Genomic DNA, 20,587 nt, shown 5'->3' with positions numbered 1-20,587 from the left:
GTTGGATGTTCATCATTCAAATTTGGACAAAAAACTTCACTTCCTGCTCGAGCGGTTCTATCCAGCAGCGAACGGACTCATCGCCCGCAGCTTCGCACCATATTTCCACAAAAGCAGCGGAGCCGGAACTCCGATGCCTATCCCAACAAATGCCAATAAACTAGTACCCCAACCATAGTCCAGTGCGTTGTACATATATTGAGCGAACAGGGGAAACCCAAATCCAGCCAGGGACCGCAAGACAGTGACGGCTGCCAAAGCACTAGCCGCATATCGTGTATAGGCATCAACCAGATACGTCTGGATACACTGGAAGGTCATGATGGCGCCAACGGAGAATATCACAGCACCGATATTGGGTACAATCCAATGTGTTTTGTACTGCGCCGTCCAACCATAAATGAAAAGACCAATGGGGATCGCTAATGCTCCTATGAAGAGCAGCGGGGTGCGGAACTCGGGGGCGCCGACGCCGCCGTTTCGCATTTTTAGTTTTCGGTAGATGAGATCGATCAAACGTGCGCTGATTTGGGATCCGAGGAAAAATCCGAGGCCCAGGGAAATGTAGTTGAGGCCTCCGATACCAACGGACTCGTTGTAATGGTTTGCGCCGGTCCAGAGACCGGGGAAAGATGCCAGCATGAGATACATTAGGCCATAGATGTACGCCATGAACAACGCCAAAACCTGGACAATCGGTTGGGTTGCGAGGAGGATGAATGGGCGGCGTAGAGATGTGGATAGGAGAGTGGTAAAAGTGCGGTTTGCGTCTTCATATTCGGTGTGCCAGGATGGATCCTGAGTTTCTTTGCGTAGTTTCTTGGCCTTTCTACTCAGCAATGCCGGGCCGTATGTCTCTTGTAAAAGGAAAAGCCCGATAAATTGTATGACGCCGGTCAAAATGGACGTTGAATAGAAGCACCATCGCCAAGTTGTGTTTTCGGCAATGAACCCTCCAGCTATGGGACCAACTGCGGGTCCCAAAAGGGGTGCAAGACTGTAGATGGATACTGCTCGCCCTCTTTCCTCGGCCCTGAAGCAGTCACTCATGACGCCGCCTCCGATCTGAACCGTATCAGTATGCATTTACCACTGGAATACGTAAAGTCAAACTTACTGATAACGGCGCACTACCGCCTAAGCCGGACAAGAACCGAAACACAATCATCTGCGTTTTTGTCTGAGCAACACCGCAGGCAATATTGAAGACGAGGAAGAAAAGGTTGGCAATCTGCAAGACGATCGCTCGGCCATATATTTCAGAGAGCGGGCCCAAAAAGAGCGGCCCGATACTGTATGCTAGGACAAAGATGGACAGAGTCATTTCGAGTTCGACTTCGTTCGTAATGTTTAGGTCTTTGGCAATGGCGGTCAAGCCTGGCGCGACCATAGATGAGGATACTGGTGATATGAAGGTGTAGCACGAGACCACGAAAACAGCGGCCCAGCGTCTCCTCATTGACCAATTCTTTGGATCTTCAGGGTCGTCAGGCCCTTTCCAGGTGACCTAGAAAGTCAGCTTAAATGCAAGCAAGCATTTTAGGAAGAAACAGACCAATGCATACCAGTTTGGGATCTCGTTCAGAGCGTCGAGACCTGGAACTTTGGGTTGGCTGCAGATCATCCTCGTGACCATCGCTACTACCGTTGCCGTTCTCCAGATCCGCGTTGTCATCGTCTCTTCCAGTATATGACGGCACCACAGAGTCTGTCTCCTGGCCATTTGCCTCCTTCGACGTAGCATAGAATGCATTTTGATTATCCATATGAGGCGCAGAGTACACTCTGCTCAGGGACGGGGCTCGGTCAGATCTCCTCGAGGCAGCAGAAGCCACCTTTTCCAAGTCGGCCATGTTTCCTGACAATGCTGCATTGAGCGGTGTTCGACTGCGGATGTCGACAGCAGCTGGGGACTGGCCACTTTAAAGAAAGAAATCTTTTTTTTTTGGATGTGTCCGATATTACTGTGTGCAGTGCATAAGATTCTCGTAGCTACGCAGTATGTACAAGCACCCGACAACTTATGTAGTAGTGCTTAGTACTATGTACTTGAAATCCGCTCTCAGTCTGCCCGGCTTCAGCCAATCAGCAGCGAAGGATTTATTCCCGCATGGCGAAGACCCCGCTTTAGAGGCAGTATGATTGGCTGGAGATCAAATTTCTCCGGAAAAACGGCATCTGCGAGTCCTACCGTCTTATCTCCACGTGACGCCGGATCTTGCATAACTCGTGCATCGGCTCAGGACAGTAAAAACCCGAATCCCGCGGGTTTCATCATCTTACTCCTTACTCCTGTCTGCTTGTCTAATTGAAAGCGCATCTTCATTCATCTCAACGGATAGTTCCATACACAAACAGTCGCAGGCATTATGACTGTAATGCAATCAGGGCAAGAGAAAGAAACGAACAACGAAACCTATTTACAGATGCAGGGTATAACATTGCCAGCTTGAAGAAATCTCAACGCAAAACCATTTCACGGTCTAGTCTGTCGCATATTTAATGATGTGTTCTGGAAGTATCTGCCATCTCAAGTGCCTCGGGTGCAGAGCCAGCCAATTCGGACGCGGTGTAGTCGCCCGGTACCTCTGACGGCGCGCCAGGGGCTTTATAGTATTCATATGGCGGTTGTTGGTTGACGGGCTGGTATGGCGGGCCAGTGGCTTGACCACTCTCTGCTCCTCCTGTTGGACCACCAGCACCATTTTTTCCACGTTGTGATCGCCACCAGAATGCTGCTGCAGCGAGGAGAACGATGACTCCGACTGCGACCCCAACACCAATACCAGCCTTGGCCCCAGTACTCAGTCCACCGCTTGAAGGAACGACGGTGTTGGTCGCAGTCGCAGCACTGGTCGTTGAATGGGTGAAGCTCGATGTGGTAGAAATGGTCGAAGAAGAAGTCGATGCAGACGTGGTAAAACTAGTAGAAGCAGGCGCGGTGGTACTCGTCACGGCTTGCGTCAAGTTGAAGTAATGAGTAATTGCACGCGGTGACGTTTCTCCTTCGACAAAGATGTTGAAGAAGAATTCTGCTGAACTCGTGAGGTTCATGCCGCCCAGGTCGATCGCCCAGGTGTAATGTCCACCCAAATTGGTGACGTTTCCTAGCAAAAATTGCGCGTTAGTCATACCATCACTATCGACGTCGTCGATTAAAGCGCGAGCGCAAACATACGGAAGACATAGGTAAACTCGTCATAGTTGTCGTTGGGCAAGACGTGCACGAGGCGGACAGACACAAAGTCGTTTCCTCCGACCCACTCAATGTCGATATCGCTCCCAACGACGTAGGAGGGATTGGATATCTGGGAGCTGTCAGGAGGCGGGTTTGTGAAAGTGTAAGTGTCATCCTGAAGACTGAGAGACCAGAGCAGCGACCAGACGAGGAGCCAAAGGGCCCTTCGAAAGGACAAGTCTACCATAATGCCTCAGGATGTGGCTTGTCGTTGCTGCTGGAGAGATTTAATTCAGTCAGGTGTAGGATGCACGACGACAAACGATTGAAGTCAGCAAGATCCTGTAGCAGACGCTAAAAAGTGAGCGTGGGCGTCGCGCCAGTCCGCCCAACCTCGTTCGCTTGGCAAACGCAGCTGAAATTAGTAGATTTCGAAATGTACGAGCACGACAACCTTGTGAGAGGCGGGGAGTTAAATTGCATGTTATGAGTGGTTGATCAAGCTCACTGGCGGTATTTCTTCAGCCTGTTCGAGTTAGCCGCCCGTCTTAGTGCTTGTTTACTAACAGGATATGGTTAGCATACGGGTTTGAAATTGCGTTTTGTGATGGCCTCGTAACAATGTACTACGTAGTACGTATTTGCAAGGCTCTTCTGATGGTAACTACGATGTACTACGATCATCAGAAACTAACCATTCTAGGCTCGTTCATCCAGATTATGGCATTTTCTGTGTCTCGTCTACTCAAGCGTCCGTAAAGGTGCTAGAAATTTAATGAGGCTCTGATCGCATAGCTGACGATTAGTCATCATCAACCAAGACTCTGGTAGGCTTGCAGCCGCACTAGCTTAAAGCCGATAAGCATAAAGCGTACCACTTCATCCTGCTTGGCCAATTCATCGACTCCCTAATAGACCTTGATCTCCCATTTCTTGTACCTACGATGCAAAGTAACCAGGAGCACTCCACAGCCCTCAACCACTTTTAACATTCGTACAACATGGAATCTAATGCAGTGCTTCATGCTGGATGCGCATGGCTCTCCATGTGGCTTGCCGTCTGGGTCATGCCGCGTTGCATCTATCAGGAATCATGTTTACCTGGCATAACAATGATAACATTAACGGCGATCGGAAACGCGCATCAGAGACTTGTCCAATGAGAGAACAAGATCAACCACCTTTGCCTATTTCTGGACTAGTGCCAACGCGCTTTGCCTCAATTGGCCTGAAATTGCTATTTTTGTCCACTTGGCGTCGGGCTGGACAGGCTTGGCGGACAAAACCAAAGGAGTCAGAGCGGTGTAACGGCAATACGGACAGCCGTTCTCTCACACAGCAGATCAGTACGGGCTAGTAATTAAATACGACATAAATAGTAACAATCTGAAACAATAATACACAGACATCAATCCGGCATATACGCCTTGGGATGATGGCACATCATTAATACTACTTGGGTTTCAAACCAAGACTCCGCATGCGGTATGGTACATTAATTGACAACTACAATAAGTACAATTTATCGTGAACTGCGCCCGTTGACGCTTGTCCATGGATGACTCGGCTAGATTGACTGCGTTTGTTGATCGAGAAACTCCTACTACTCGTAGTATGCATGTAATAGTGGACCCTGGCCCAGCGCAGCTAATCATTGGCTTCCGTCGCCAGTCGTGCTTCCACACGGTGACCGCACCCTGACAACGTGACTCCGCAGCCTCCGTATGCGTTATCTCTGCCTGCCATGGACTTCATGTTCCTGCATTGACAATGATTTAGATTTCTACAGGATCACCCATCTCACAGCCATCCTCGGTACTCGAGCGAACTACCTTCCAGCCCCTGTCTCGGCACGAGCATGCGACTTCGAGGATGCAGCTTCCCCGACTGCCTTCAGGTGTGCCGCGCTATGTGTTAAATACTGGTATCGCCATTTTCGTGTTGTCGCTGGTGCTGTGGTCGATCAACGCCTTAAACATCACCAGTATCGACACCCTACGTGGCAAGCTGACCCAGCCGCTGCCTTTGGAACAGAATCAGGGACAGGATGGCATTAACAATGATGAATTTTTGGAGCCGCCGCCCCCGCTGCAGTTGATACCGTCTCCAACGCCGTCGCCAACACCCAGACCGGACGCAAAACTTGACGCAACAACAGACCGTCGTTGTAATGCCGTCCCCAACGCCCCAGATGTCGCTATAATTGTCAAAACAGGTGCCAATGTGCTCTACGATAAAATTCCCTTCCAACTTCTCTCGGCCTGGCGTTGCGCCGAAGATCCCCTTATCTTTTCTGACCTTGCCACGACACTCGGCTCATACCAGATTTATGATGTGCTTGACAATATCACTGAGTCCATCAAGAATGGTCCAGACTTTGACTACTATCGCAAACTGCAAGACTACAAGAAGTCTGGTCAGGATGTGCGCGAACTCCGCACCGAAGGAGAAGCCGGATGGAAATTGGACAAATACAAGTTTATCCCTATGCTGAAAAAGACATGGATGATGCGACCGAACCACGAGTGGTATGTCTTCCTCGAGGGAGACACGTATGCGTTTTGGACAAATATTCTGTTATGGTTGCAACAATTCGACCCGAACGGACTGCACTATTTGGGAGAGCAGACCTATGTCAACAATGAGGGTTTCGCTCACGGTGGAAGTGGATTCATTATCTCCAGAGGCGCCATGGCCAGGGTCTTGGACGACGACCCCGACATCACCATCCGTTATGACCAAATTGCCCAGAACGAGTACTATGGCGATTATGTTCTGATGAAAGCACTGAAAGAAAAGGGGGTTGAGTTGGGTCTCTATAAACCTCTGTTGCAAGGAGAACCGCCTAGCAATTTGCGCTACGGGCCTGGACGCTACGAAGGGGAAAGATATTGGTGTCAACCTTTGATGTCGCTCCATCACGTCACGCCTCTCGACGTGGATGCCGTTTGGCAGTTTGAACAGCAGCGGGAAGACTTGTCGCAACCTATTTTGTTCGCTGACATGTACCAACATTTTATGGCTGAGCGCCTCCCTGAGGGCGATAGTCTTGACGATTGGTATAATCACTCAGACGATGCTAATATCCGGGCCCCCGATCAAGAGGAAGACAAACCCATTCCACCAGAAGAGATGACACCGACGCAGGAAGAAGCCTACAAGTCCCCCGAGCACTGTGCCGCTGCTTGCGCCGAGTATCCTCGTTGCATGCAATATGCATACGAATTCATGGCAAAGGAGTGCTCGTACTCGTTTTCATATCGCTTTGGCGAGAAGCGCACCCGCAAATCAGACGGCACCAGGTATAAGTCTGGCTGGGTTAGGTCCAAGATTGAAAAAGATATAGCAGAGAATCCTTGCCCATCTCCGGTGTGGAAAGGGTTCCATACCCCTTGAGTTTTTTGATTTGCAGATGTATGCTTTGCATTTATGGGCGTTGGTTTGGGTTTCAAGATACGAACTGTTACTATAGATATTTTTTAGGATATAATCAATCGTTGAGCTGGTGATATACTTCATTTAGTGCTTGTCGATTGGGAAACGGGTCCATCCTTCCCATAGAGCTGTGTACCACTTGCGTACATAATGATTCAGAGGGTTGTCATGCATCACTTTATCTTCTACCATCTTCATTGGCTTATTGGCTTACATAGGTCAAGTGCCTTTATCGGGAAGACGCAATAATTCAATTGCTCCAAGATTACATATACGTATCAAACTCTTCCCGTACATGAACCCTGGATACCTCACATTGAGGTTTTGGTAACTTCCCGAACCGAGGTACCCCAACCATTAAACAAAGGCTTTAGAGTTTGATGATCCAGTCTTGGTCCTGCGTCCGGTCTATTGATCTCTTTGACGGACGAGCTCTTCTTTGTTCCCGCATCGCCATTATCAGGGTGACTTTGTCTTGAACCCCGGGATCAACAAAGGCTTCACTGTTCAATGCGATAATTCTGCGGTTGATCTCGGACATCATTGTTGTTCGAGGAATATATTCTTTTCCTTTGAATTGTGCTGGTCACTCAATGACCTGTTCCCAGATGTTGAAGGTACCCCGGATTCTTTATTTTTGTTTTCTGTGTTCTGTTTTAGAGTTGTATAACCTCAACCCAGCTACACAAACAGTCTCGGTCAAACCTCCCTCCTTCATTTACCGGCTCCTTGCAGTAGCCTGCAGTGTCAAATGTGATGCATGGGCAAAAGCTTTCACCCCGGATCTCGTTGTACACGCCCGAGCCACCTGACCAGGAAGATCAACTGGTTATATTATGCGGCTGGGCAGATGCTCAACGTAAACATATCACAAAATATATACAGCTGCACAGGGCGATTACCCCTGGAGCAAGCATCCTGCTCATTCAAACCTCGTCTATGGATTTATTCCAGCCTTATACGTGGCAGAGAGCTGCCCTGAAACCGGCGGCGCAGTATATCGTCGGGAATGCCTTGGCCGATAGACATTTGATTTCTTCTTCAGATGATGGAGGACAAACACAGCAGGGACAAGGACAGAAAAAGACAAAGATATTACTCCATTTATGTTCCAACGGCGGCAGCCTCACTGCCACCCAACTCCTCCTTCTCCTCCGCGGAATGATACATGCCCCTCTCCCTCTGATCGGAATCATAATGGACAGTGCTCCAGATTCTGGAGGCTATTATCACACCCATAACGCAATTGTCCTTTCCCAAACATCCATGCCACGAAGGGCGGCTGTCTCGCTTCTCGCTCACACAATTCTAATCCCCATATACGCAAGTTTTACTATTAGAGGGAAGGAGAATACGCACCTCCAGATGCGTAGAATAATTCTGGATAGATATTATACCGACACCTCGAATATTCATTATATATATTCGAAAAGCGATACGAGCACCAATTGGAGGCATGTACTCGTCCATGCCCAAGAGGCGAGGTGGAAAGGGTGGATAGTGGAGGAGTATAAGTTGGAGCAAAGTCCACACTGTGCGCATATACGCTCGAATCCGGAATTGTATGCTGGGATTGTGAGGCGACTCTGGGGGTCAGTCAAACCTCAGGCGAAGTTATAGAGGAGCATCAGAAATGACCGTAGTTTGATGATACCAAAGGTAGGCAGACCAGGGCTTTATGCAACTATAGCCCTTACTCCAGAAGTCATCCGACACCAAGACTCAATATTTAGACGTCAATGGGCATTTGCAAGTAATAGTGTTTATGTCAATATAATCTCAACTGCTGATTCATGTTTAACACAGCATTGCAGGTAACTCTCGTAGCACGTGAAGTACATGATCATATATATTCTGAGCGCAAAGTCAAAACCACAGTCCTCGGTCATCATTTCTGATTCAGTTCCTTCTTCTTAGCTTCGATTTCTTCACGGGAAGCCTTCGGCGGCATTTCTTGAGAATCATGAGTACGAATGCCAAGCTCAGCAAAGAATGTATAATTACTCACCGCGGGGAATAACAGGCCCTTTCGATACGTGATCTTGAGCAGAGGCCTTTTCGCTTTGGTTTTGATCGCGGCTGGATGTGGCAGGAGGTAGATCCTGGGGATCAGAAGGGACGACAGGCATGATCACGGATATTCTTGCAGGATATGTAGAGTGATTCTAGAAAGACCTTGGTGTTTCTTGTGTTGATGCGGTGTTGTGGTGTTGTAGAGGCGAATCTCCATGGCGGAGGCCCGGTTTATTATGTACGGAGACCACGGCTCAATGACGTCGTTGGCTTTGTCGAACTAAATCCTCTCACCATCTGAATTCAACCGCCCATTATCGATGACTAGCTTGTGGCTGTGGCATCTTAGATTTCACCATTGCCAACACATGACATATCCTGATCATACGTAGTCTGCTGGTTTATTGTGCTCAGTATTCCGTAGGCCCTGGAGAAGGTGATTGTGGCTCGGCCCCACTACCGTACGGKAGCCTCAGCCCTCAGGCATTAACCATGTAAGCCCACCTGACTGCCTCCCCTAAGAGTCTAAGAGTAACCTAGCTACCTAAACCACTACCACCAACAACGCCAGTTCCTGTTCATCATCTCCATTGTCATTGTTCACCCACGTCTCACTCAGCCGCGCAATTTCCCTCGTCTCTGCACATATCGAACCGCAGCGAATTTCGTGCTTCCTGAACCCCCTCTATATGACAAACATTGCGACCGCTGCTTGAACGACTCTCGTGCCCGCATTGCGATGTATCACCGGCGGTACTAAGTGGAAGCCTAACTACCTATCTCTACGCCTACTTCACACAATCACCTCCAGAAGTAACTCGCTTCACTCGCCATGCCGTCCATTCTAAGCGACGCTGATAAGGAGACGGTCAAAAGGACTGTCCCTAAACCGGGCAACAAGATCCTCGCCGTCGGTGTCGCGCGACTATACGTCGCCCATCCCAATCCGCAAAAATGGACATATACCGGCTTGCAGGGAGCGGCCGTTCTTGCAAATGACCTAGTTGGTCACACATTCTGGCTGAAACTCGTGGATGTTTCGGTAAGTCGGGATTTGTGAGCAGATCAAGATATACAGTATACTAACATCCACCAGCCTGCAAATCGTGGAGTACTCTGGGATCAAGAGCTCTACGACGGTTTTTATTATAATCAGGATCGGGTTTTCTTTCACACGTTCGAACTCGAGGAATGTCCAGCAGCCTTGTCATTCTCGGATGAGAAAGAGGCAAAGACCTTTCTGAAGAAAATGCACGAGCGCGAGAAACATGCGAGCAAAGAAACGAAAGCCACCCCATTCGGCTCGACGCGCGGGCAAGGACCAGCGATTGTCTCCAGCGGGAAATCCGGCCGTTCACTTTTCAGCGGCCTCCTCGGAAGAAGTTCATCAATTGCAACACCAACTATCCCTGCAACACTACCTCCGGTTGCAGCTCCAGTACAACCTCCACCTCCCCCCGTTCTTTCCCCTGCGCCAGTACACGAGACGTCATCCTCAATAGATCTTACGGATCCAGAAATACAGGGGGTTTTGGCGGAATTGCGGCAAATGGGTATCACCGACGCACAAATCAAGGACAATGAAGGTTTCATTAAGACATATATTCAAAGCCAAGCTGCTGAAGCTTCCAACCGATCGTCTCCCTCACCTGAAGAACAAAGAAAAGCAAAAGCTCCTCCCCCACCACCCCCGGCGGCAGCACCACAGCCGAAAGTTGCTACAATCAGCCCTCAAAACACCGGTGGCAGTGGTGGTGGGAGGAGGGGCCCTCCTCCTCCTCCTCCACCACCTTCACGTCGACGAGCAGACGCTGCTCCAACACCCCAAGAGCCGGAAGCACCTGCACCCCCACCACCTCGAGAACCATCGCCACCGCGACCAAGATTTCGGGCACCGCCTCCCATTGCAGATGCGGGCAGATTTGCTCAGCCTGTAACTGCTCCTGGTAGGCCGCGGGCGTCATCTGGCGCGACTCCCGGTGCCACACCTGGTCCTCCACCACCTCCCAGACCTCCAAAGACACCAATGGAGGAAGCTGCATCACCACCTCCTCCACCGAGGGGTCATGGTGTCCCCCCTCCATTTCAAGGCGAACGCAAAGTGTCTGCACCTCCAGCACCTCCAAGTCGCGGTCCCGCGCATGCTCCACCCCCACCACCACCTCGAGATGTGCCTCAATTGCCACCAAAAATCCCTCATGCAGTCGCACCAGCTTCTATTCCTCCCCCTCCTCCGGTACGAGCTCCTGTTGCTCCTCCCCATCTTCCTGCATCAAATACCCGTCCTGTGCCTCCTCCCCCTCCCCCGGCTCCTTCATCTGGTGCTCCTCCACCGCCTCCTCCCCCTCCACCTGTAGCTGGTATTCCACCACCACCTCCTCCTCCCCCCCCTCCTTCTGCCGGTGCTCCTCCTCCACCTCCTCCACCACCTCCTCCTCCTGCCAGTTCGGGGGCACCTCCGCCTCCGCCACCCCCTGGAGGAGCAGCACCACCACCTTTGCCTTCTGTCGGCGGTGGCGGTCGAGACGATCTTCTTGCAGCTATCCGAGCGTCTGGAGGAGGCGGCGGCGGATTGCGCAAAGTCAACGACACGGAGAAGCGAGATCGCAGTGCTGCAATGGTTCCTGGTGGCTCAAACGAAACAGCGGCATCAACTGCCAGCGCAGCACCTGCGGGTGGCATGGCAAGTGCTATACAGAATGCACTAGACAAGCGGAAAAAGAAAGTTAGCGGCAGTGGTATGTGCGAATCTTTTATTTGTGACGTGACTATACTAATAGTTTCTAGATGACGAGAGAGAGGACGAAGATGACTGGTAAATCTATTTGCTTTTTACTAATGAATCGGTTGGCACGATCTAAATCTAAGGCTACTGTTCAATCGCTATGCGTCGATTGTCGACAAACTCAAACTGCAATGCGACTGAAGACAGTAAACGGTCGCATCCGCCCACTGTTCAAAGATCATTTTGAACTTGTATATATCTATATATTGAACTTGCGCCTTATGTGAGAGGACAGATACCTTACAATGAATCAATCCGGACATCGTCTCGAATATACGCTGAATGGAAACCACTGTTCCATCAATGTGCCGCGACGGTCTTATTATCGATCAAGCTGTGGTATCTAGGTATAGCTTGTAAGGCTAACGTTGTCACATTCGATAGCCCTAACTCCTTACCCTATTCGGAAACTGCCCCCTTAGCGGTCTCGTCGTGTAGGTAAACAAAGAAAAAGCCGTCCTTCAACTGTAACTTATACCAATTCACCCATAAATTTGTTGACAATCTGAACGACAGTAAAGCGAATGGCATGCTTTGCAGTATTCTTGCCAAAGTCGAAAGTAGACGGGCTTTCACGTGACCAGCGGAATCACGATGTCATCCATCGCAGTCCCGACGCTACGGGATTGGAGAACATTTTATCCCTCATGGCAGATTTGTTTGAGACGTTTTCAATAAATTACCAGCATCGCGCTCGATTTCCATCATTGTAGAGTATTTCTCTGCAATCTGGTAAGATGCTGGTGGTTCCTTCACTGAAGCCGTTGGCACCTTCGCCAAATTTACTCCGGTTCCTAAAATCACAGTCGGAGTCTTTCTTTTTCACCTCCAACCCGACGAAACAGAGAGTCAATACCACGAAGATCGCTTCGAATCGATGGAATAATACCAGAGCAACTTGGATACGGTTGAGTCCAGCGCCTTGTTTAGCGCAGACTGAGGCCTCCTTTCTGCCTGTGTGGCCTGCAGTGAAAATCTCAACGCCGCGAAAGTCGTCCCAGCTACGTACCTCACTCACGACGCGTTCGGAAGCAACAAGGTCAATCGAATGCGTCAGCATCACTAGGCATGGTTCTTCGCGCAATGTCTCGACAAAAAGCAGACGCTGGTGGCACAGCTGGTTGTTCAAGAAGGAATCGTACCAAAAGTGGAAAAACTCAACCTCTCCCCCAATCACGAGTTTCACAGACGACGGTGCAGAAGGGAATCTCTTCAATCTAGGAAGGACACTGGCTTCTAAAACACTGGATGAGCCTCGATTGCGCTGCACCGAATTTGACGAGAATGGGAATGTCACATTGGTCAATGGGGAGTTCCGAAAGAGTGAGCTCATTGCTAAGGTGCGTCTGTATGATTCTTTGATAGAGGTGCTCGCTCGCTTATATGATATTGCAGTACGGTCTTCTGAATCGCGACTTGCGAAAGATCGATTCTTCCGTCCTACCTCACATTCTCGTGCGACCAAGTACAATTCTTATTTCGCTCTTACACCTTCGCGTTTTGATCAAAGCGGATCGAGTCCTCGTCTTCGACGCATATGGCTCAGCTGACTCGTATACACAGTCTGTCTTTATGTATGATCTGGAAGGGAAATTGAGACAGCGTCAGGCTCCAGGGTCGGGTGCTTTGCCCTATGAACTCCGTGCGCTCGAGTCTGTCTTGATTAGTGTGACCAGTGGGCTGGAAAGCGAATTCGAAGGTGTGCGCGATCCGGTCGTTCGCGTTTTGCGGGCGTTAGAAGAAGACATCGACCGGGACAAATTGCGACATTTGCTTGTTTATTCGAAGAAATTGGGTAGCTTCGAACAGAAAGCGCGTCTCGTACGAGATGCTATTGATGATTTGTTGGAAGCCGATGATGACCTTGCTGCGATGTACTTGTCCGATAGGGCCCACGGGCAGGTGCGAGCTGAGAATGACCACCAAGAAGTAGAGATGCTGCTCGAGTCTTACCACAAGATATGTGATGAAATCGTCCAAGCTAGCGGTAACCTGGTTACAGCTATTCGAAACACGGAGGAAGTGTAAGTTAAAGTGCCTTGATTTCGCACGTATTGAGATTTATCAAGTCGCTAATTGGGTCAAATAGTGTCAAAGCAATTCTAGATGCGAACCGAAATTCCTTGATGCTTCTAGATCTAAAGTTTAGCATTGGGACCCTTGGACTTGCCGCAGGAACGCTAGTCTCAGCACTATACGGCATGAACTTGAAAAACTTCATCGAAGAAAGCGATTTCGGCTTCGGCGCCGTGTCCGTGACATGTTTCATTAGCAGCATCATCGTCAGTCTCTACGGACTTGCCAAATTGCGCAAAGTCCAACGAGTGAGAATGTGGGGAGAGGGCATGGATACCGCGGGTATGGGTCCGCTGCAAAGTCGCAGTCTAGCACTGACCAACCGTGGAAATTGGCGTTCTGACGCAATTGAGCCCATGTTGGCTGGCCTGCCTGGTGAAGGAAGATCCGAAAGGTTGAAGAGATTCAAGGAGGCCGTCAAGTCCACGGCAAAGGGAAATTCGGCTACAGATGCGGCTCGGCGCATGGCAATTTCGCAAGCTCGACGGACAGCGAGTCAGTCGCAAGACAAGAATGCCACAAAACCAGAAGATAGTGCGTCTGATGAGACAACCACAAAGGCATGAGGGAAGCTGCGAAGTGGGCAGCAGCATACAACACTCTTTATCCTACACCATCTACGAAGAGTTTGCTAATACCCCGGAGACAGGCGTTTGACATATTATGGAATTATTGACATAGACTGGATAGCAGCATTTGTTGGCGTTTAGCGAAGCACTTTGTGACCTGTATATAATACCTCTCTCCTTCTTGTGAGAAATTTGTTGACATTGAATGTACTATATGTTTACGTATCAGTGAATGATGACGTCAAATCCACTACTCGAAAATCAATCATACATCGTCAGTAATGTAGACATGAGTAACAGACATGCAGCATCTGTCTATCAACTAAGATTGGGTCGGAGCATGGATTCACAACGTCTCATCTTCGTGACACAGAGAGACACATGAATGCCCAAGGAAGGTCGCCGTAATTAATAGCTTGACTTCATCTTCGCTCGCATCTTCTCGCCATAAAGCCATATTACTAGAACAGATGGTAAAAACAAAGCTGCAGCGACAAAGCCCAACAAGCTATTGGCCCACCCGTAGCCAAGGGACGAATACATAGCGGGCGAGAAGAGCGGCAGGCCAAAAGCCGCCATACTTCGCAAAAACTGGGTTGCTGCCGATGCTGAGCTGGTATGCTCGGAGTACGTGTCAATAACATACGCTTGCAAAGGCTGTCCGGCCATTGTACCACCGATGAAGAGAATAGCGGCGCCAATATCGACGACTGGCCATGGAGCATGATATTCTGCGCACCACCCGTACATGAACAGGCCAGTCACCAGCAAAATACTTCCAGGCAGCATGAGTGGGATATGGTACTCAGGGCGGCCCTCTTGCTCATGGTTTCGCTCTTTGAGGCGCTGATAGATAGCATCCATGATGGGTCCACCGATTAACGCAGCGAAGATTTCTCCTAGGGATATACCTATATAATGCAGTCCACTGATAGTCACTGATTCGCCATACTGTGACGTCCAAAGGTCGGCATATGTTGCTATAACAATATAAGTGATTCCGTAGTCCAGGCCGGACAGGCAAGCCTGCATCTGAATAATAGGGTGAAACATGAGAAGACGCATAGGCCTAGTGAGACTGTTGCGTATCACATCCAATTCGGATCGGCCAGCAGACTGCTTCATAGACTGGCAGTAATATTGATCTTGTCCAGTGCTCTTCCTTAATTGCAAAGTGCGCTTCTCTAGGATGACAGGTGCATATGTCTCCTTAAAGACCACAAAGGAACCAATTACCATGAAACCTTGAAGAATTGATGTTGACCAGAAAGTCCATCGCCATGTGGTTGCACCTGATATCAGTCCACCAAGTATAGGGCCGATCGCGACACCAAGAAGGGGTATCAGAAGGTACAATCCCAAAGACCGACCACGCTGTTCAGGTCGCCAGATGTCTCCCAGAACGCCACCTGCGAGTGCATATATGGCACTGGCACCGAAGCCAGCCAACAGACGAGATGCGAACAATAGGCCCTTCGAATTAGTGAAGCCGCATATTAGGTTCCAAACCAGGAACCAGACGTTGGTTGCATGTAGTACGGGTCTTCTACCGTAGACTTCGGAGAGTGGCCCAATGAGTAAGGGCCCAAAAGCTGTGGCGAGCAGATATACGGACATCGCCATGACAGATTCTATATCCGACATGTTCAAGTCTGACGCAATGTCAGATAGCGCTGGAGCTATTATGGTAGATACCATAATTCGATTCAGCCCTGTTGCTGACATGACACTGGTGACAGCCCATTTTTTGCTTATTGGCCAGTCTTTGGGGTTTTCGGGGTCATGAGGCTCGGTAAAGGTAACCAAAAAGGGGTCGGTAGACTCGGGGGACTGTGGCTTTTCTGCATCGATCGGTGTCTCTACATCTGTTGTAACGTCTTCGTCAATCTGAGAGTTCTTTTTGGAGGTCATTGTGTTGGTGTCAACAATCTCGTGAAATCAATAATTTGGGATGTGATGTTGCAGCAGATATGAAAGGCACAGCTTGTAGATTGTATAATCGCTGTCCCCAGAACATCCGGCGCCTCGGCTCCGAGAAAACTGGAAATCGTATAATTTTGCAAGTAGAGATGCATCCAAGCAATATAACTGAATCTTTAAGACTCAGAATGTGTTCAGAGGAACTTTCTGTAGATGGTTAAAGGTCAGATGCCGAATGCGCACTGCCCAATTGAGATATCCAGTTCGCAGATACCACTTTCAAGAAATTGCCTCAAAAATTTTAATCTCAGTCTTTCATGCCGAGTATCGGTCAGATCAGCCTCTGAAGCCTGGACTAGCTAGAAGCTCCACGATGCTAAGTATATTCATGATATTTCCTGAAACGGTTAAGAGATCCACATGAATGCGCTCTGGCTAATCAAAGGACCTTATAGTGCGGGTCGCCGTGCAACGTCCATCAGATAAGATTGATAACGAAATCTCCGAGTCGGATTTAGGATCTCCGAGCATTTTTGTTCGACGTCTTTTCATTTGGAAATCCTCCTGTTGACTGTCTCTTATTTCTACTTTGAATCTTTGTAGTACCAGGATGTCGAAAACCTACCCCAACACACGCGAACCTTGTGACAGCACATCTGGACGACGCATTCAGAGTCACAAAAAGTCGCGAGGCGGATGCTTCACGTGCAAGTTAGTCAACATGACCATGGAAATTTGCTCGATCGGCTTTATTTTTACAAAGCTAACAGATATAATAAAGAGCACGACGCAAGAAGTGTGATGAGGGACGTCCGACGTGTCGACGGTGCGTCGATACGGGCCGCAAATGCGATGGCTACGCTGTTGGTCGTCCACGAACACAACAGCAAAAGATGCACTATCTATCAATCTCTGACGGTGACTTAATGATAGAAGGCTACGGCTGGACATTTCTAGAATATTTTCGGTTTCAAACGATTCCTATCTTTTCAACTTATTACGACACGACGCTATGGGAGGTCATGTTAGCACAAATTTCGATATCTCAAGCGACGCTCCAATACACTGCTGTGGCATTTGCTGCTACGCATCATGAATACGAATCCAAGCGCAGATGTCCAACAAAAAATCTGGATATGACCAATCAGGAAAGTGCAGTGGCAATCCTTTATATTGATGCCGTCTCCAAAGCCCGGCAAGCTCTGGCAGAAGCATCATCAACCGCGGAGGCAGTGAGAACCGGTTTCATAATGTCTTTAATGCTTGCCGCAACCGAAAGTTTACGAAACTCAACAGAGTGTGTTACCATGCATTTGACCAATGGGTTGAAGATCGCTTTCTCTCAGGGTTATGAAATAATAAAGACAAACTGGAAGCCATGTGAACCTGATTTGGCGTTGAAAGATGCCGCGCTAGCTTTTATACAGAGGCTAAAAGTCACTATAGAAAAAGAGCTTGGCATGACTCTCCGAGGTCATAGGGACACGTATAAGAGTACGTGCATTCCGAGTACGAAATCATATACGACCGAACAATTACGGGACACCATTTTCGGTATCTATCTAGAACTGTCTGGTCTGATAGACCATTTGGTATTATGGCAAGCAGAAACTTCAGTAGCTTCATCGGACGCTCCTGTATTCTTCACGACCTTGGAAATATTTTCACAAAGGCTTCAACACCTTGGCCTAAATGGATCCAAGAATGAGCGTCACAAATTACGCTTTCTAAGGCTGTATAAAGAAGCTACCCATCTCTTGTTGTTGTGCTATATGAATGATCTAACGTCGTCCGATAAAGCTGACTTTCCTCAATCTCACGCCAACTCTGAGTCGATTTCGAATTACCTGAGGGCATACTTTTCCAAATTGGGCATAATTGAAGAAAAATTACGCCACAATGATAATTTCATCACGCACCTTACGCCGGCACAATTGAAAAGAATTGCTGCTAGATACTCTTGTACTACATCACCTTCACATCCCATGTTCACTGCAGGAGATACTACGCCAACGCACACTCTCTATGGTGAGGTTGAGCAACTTATCATGCTTGAAGAAGATGCCATTATTGCCACTGGTCTCGTCCCTGCGCATGCTACATGCATGGAGGTTACCAGTGCTTTAGAACAAGGTTTTGTCTCGATTCGATATTGTATTGTTCAAACAGGTGGAACGTCTTTCGAATGGGTAGAGAAGAGAGCTTCATTGTGGAAGCCAGCAATATTCAAACAGCACCAGATCAGTTGATTTTGCAAAAGAAACTAGAAAGGATGGGCTTGATCCAAAAATCCCTGTACATAGCTAACCCTACACATAACCCTAACCCCAATCTCAACAGGAGCTAGTCCTGTTTAGTACTAGAATCAACACCGCACGTCATGATCACCGAAGACGGGGCTGATCCATCAACATCAACACCAACGACCACAACAGAACTAGTTTTGTACATACTTGTCACGCCCTCAATTCAGTCTAGGAAAGACGCTCTGTCATTTGAACTGACAATAATCTTTTGAACAACCACATATATATGCAGCCTATTATAGGCATTACAGCAAAGCTGCCACAATGTCTACAGCTTCTAAGCAATCCCACGTTACCGTGTTCCTCATTTATCTGGTATTTGTTTCGACTCTGGGGCCCCTTCAATTCGGCTTTCATCTGGTATGTACTGATGCGCTATCTCTAACAATGATCTCATGAGCTGAAAAACCGGATAAATCCAGGCTGAGTTGAATGCCCCACAAGCTGTCATTACCTGCGAGAAGAAGAGCATCACGTCGGTTTCGGCACGACTACCACAATGTCTTCCGATGAACGCATCGCAATTTGGGCTTGTCTCATCTATATACACTCTTGGGGGCCTGGTTGGGGCTTTGGTATCCGGGCCGTTAGCCACCCGGTCAGGTCGGCTGTTGGCTTTGAGGGCGACTACTATTTTCTTCGTTTTGGGCTCGGTCGCTGAGGCAGCGTCTCCGAATATCGCTGTCTTGAGTATTGGGAGATTTCTCAGTGGTGTCGGAGCCGGAGCATCGATTGTGGTCGGCCCAATCTACGTGTCCGAGATCGCCCCGCCTTCGTCCAGAGGATTCTTCGGTGCCTTCACTCAAGTCATGACCAATGTAGGAATCTTGTTGACCCAGTCTCTTGGATATTTCTTCAGCAGAGACAATCTATGGAGAATTATTCTCGCTGTGGGTGCTGGTCTTGGCTTGGCTGAATTTGTTGGCCTTCTTCTGGTGCCAGAGACTCCGTCTTGGCTGGCCGAACATAGACACACTGATAAGGCGCGGCAAGTTCTCCAACGTATTCGAGGCAAAGATGCGGACATTGAAGAAGAAACTCAAAATTGGAAGGTTGGATTCCCTGATGACAACGGAGTTGATGAGGAGGAGTCTTTGCTGTCACAACATACACACCAACCTTCGGCTCAACAACCACGAGTCACGATACTGACCGTGGCCACTAACCCACAGTATCGGCCTGCTATTATTGCAGTTGTCATTGTCATGCTTGCACAACAGTTTACTGGTGTCAATAGTATTATCATGTACAGTGTCTCGCTGCTCCAGACTACACTACCGACCGCAGCTCCGCTATTAGCTGTCATTATCTCTGCTTTGAATCTTGTCGTCACCCTTGTGTGTTCTCCTTTACCGGACAAGATCGGTCGCAAGACCTGCCTTCTACTCAGTATAGGTGGCATGGGCTCAGCATCAGTACTGCTGGCCATTGGTATTTCCATCGGTCAGAAGATAGTATCCGCACTGGCAAGTCTGCTCTTTGTCGCTAGCTTTGCGGTCGGACTTGGCCCTGTACCCTTCATCCTTGCCTCTGAACTTGTGGGTTCTGAGGCTGTGGGGGCCATTCAAAGCTGGGCATTGTCTGCCAACTGGATTGCGACGTTTATTGTCGCCCAATTTTTCCCCATTCTCAACGCGGCTCTTGGAAAAGGTCAGATCTACTGGATCTTTGCCGTCCTAGCCAGCGTTTTTAGTGTACTCATTTATCTCCGGGTTCCCGAGACAAAAGGTAAATCCACGCCGGACGAGGTCTGGGGTCGGGTTGACGAACGACGGATAGATTAGATCTTGTATCCATCAATTTATTCCTATCACGCTTTTTTTCTTGTAAATCAGCGTAAACAGATCTAACGAATAATATCAACCGCATTTACGAGTTGATATCATGGCCCGGTGGCCCACCCAGCTGGTACTGCAGTATATTTAGAATCAATCCGAGACGATCTGACCAGCGTGACGTAGTACTACATCCGAAGCCGGTACTAGTACAGGGAAACATGCACAAAACTACACTTGACAGCCGGTACTAATACACGCTGTGGATGTCTTCGCATCCGAATGTTCCGTATCCATCGTTTTCTAAACAATTGTCCCTGGGCGGGTCGATTTGGCGAGTTGAATCCTAGGATACGACATGGGCCAAGGTCCTAACAGTCATGATTTGCCAGACAGCGCAAGGATTATCTGAAACAAATTGACTCGAGTGGTCGCTAACTCTTGGTGAAAATGATATTACAGAATATTGAAATCCAACAGTACATGAACGTTCCATGTAGTGAGTAGGTGGCTGAGAGTGAGTCTCAGTA

General features: G+C 48.8%; 6 protein-coding genes across 6 annotated transcripts; 3 read left to right on the top strand and 3 right to left on the bottom strand.

The window, feature by feature from the left end:
* Positions 1-57: 57 nt before the first annotated feature.
* BHQ10_000939 (uncharacterized protein) lies at positions 58-1,853 on the bottom strand (the record flags this gene model as incomplete). Its single annotated transcript, XM_040882299.1, has 3 exons — positions 58-1,065; positions 1,118-1,507; positions 1,566-1,853. 3 exons carry the CDS (start codon positions 1,851-1,853, stop codon positions 58-60), a joined length of 1,686 nt encoding a protein of 561 aa, XP_040729444.1.
* A 646-nt stretch (positions 1,854-2,499) lies between these two features.
* BHQ10_000938 (uncharacterized protein) lies at positions 2,500-3,425 on the bottom strand (the record flags this gene model as incomplete). The annotated part of the gene is made up of 2 exons (XM_040882288.1): positions 2,500-3,107; positions 3,179-3,425. The coding sequence occupies 2 exons, from the start codon at positions 3,423-3,425 to the stop codon at positions 2,500-2,502; spliced, it is 855 nt and encodes a 284-aa protein (XP_040729443.1).
* A 1,625-nt stretch (positions 3,426-5,050) lies between these two features.
* BHQ10_000937 (uncharacterized protein) lies at positions 5,051-6,574 on the top strand (the record flags this gene model as incomplete). Its single annotated transcript, XM_040882277.1, has 1 exon — positions 5,051-6,574. The coding sequence occupies one exon, from the start codon at positions 5,051-5,053 to the stop codon at positions 6,572-6,574; it is 1,524 nt and encodes a 507-aa protein (XP_040729442.1).
* A 2,884-nt stretch (positions 6,575-9,458) lies between these two features.
* Positions 9,459-14,053, top strand: BHQ10_000936 (uncharacterized protein; the record flags this gene model as incomplete). Its single annotated transcript, XM_040872572.1, has 2 exons — positions 9,459-9,461; positions 13,501-14,053. Coding segments are annotated over 2 exons (556 nt in total), but the record flags the coding sequence as incomplete, so codon positions are not given.
* Positions 14,054-14,464: 411 nt separating this feature from the next.
* On the bottom strand, positions 14,465-15,967 carry BHQ10_000935 (uncharacterized protein; the record flags this gene model as incomplete). The annotated part of the gene is made up of 1 exon (XM_040882256.1): positions 14,465-15,967. One exon carries the CDS (start codon positions 15,965-15,967, stop codon positions 14,465-14,467), a length of 1,503 nt encoding a protein of 500 aa, XP_040729440.1.
* Positions 15,968-18,546: 2,579 nt separating this feature from the next.
* BHQ10_000934 (uncharacterized protein) lies at positions 18,547-20,066 on the top strand (the record flags this gene model as incomplete). The annotated part of the gene is made up of 2 exons (XM_040882245.1): positions 18,547-18,642; positions 18,705-20,066. 2 exons carry the CDS (start codon positions 18,547-18,549, stop codon positions 20,064-20,066), a joined length of 1,458 nt encoding a protein of 485 aa, XP_040729439.1.
* Positions 20,067-20,587: the final 521 nt, after the last annotated feature.

Source organism: Talaromyces amestolkiae (genome assembly GCF_001896365.1).
Source record: "Talaromyces amestolkiae strain CIB chromosome Unknown scaffold1.1, whole genome shotgun sequence".
Taxonomy (NCBI): Eukaryota; Fungi; Ascomycota; class Eurotiomycetes; order Eurotiales; family Trichocomaceae; genus Talaromyces; species Talaromyces amestolkiae.
The sequence above is the reverse complement of the archived record's forward strand: the minus strand, read 5'-3'. Positions and strand labels throughout refer to the sequence as shown.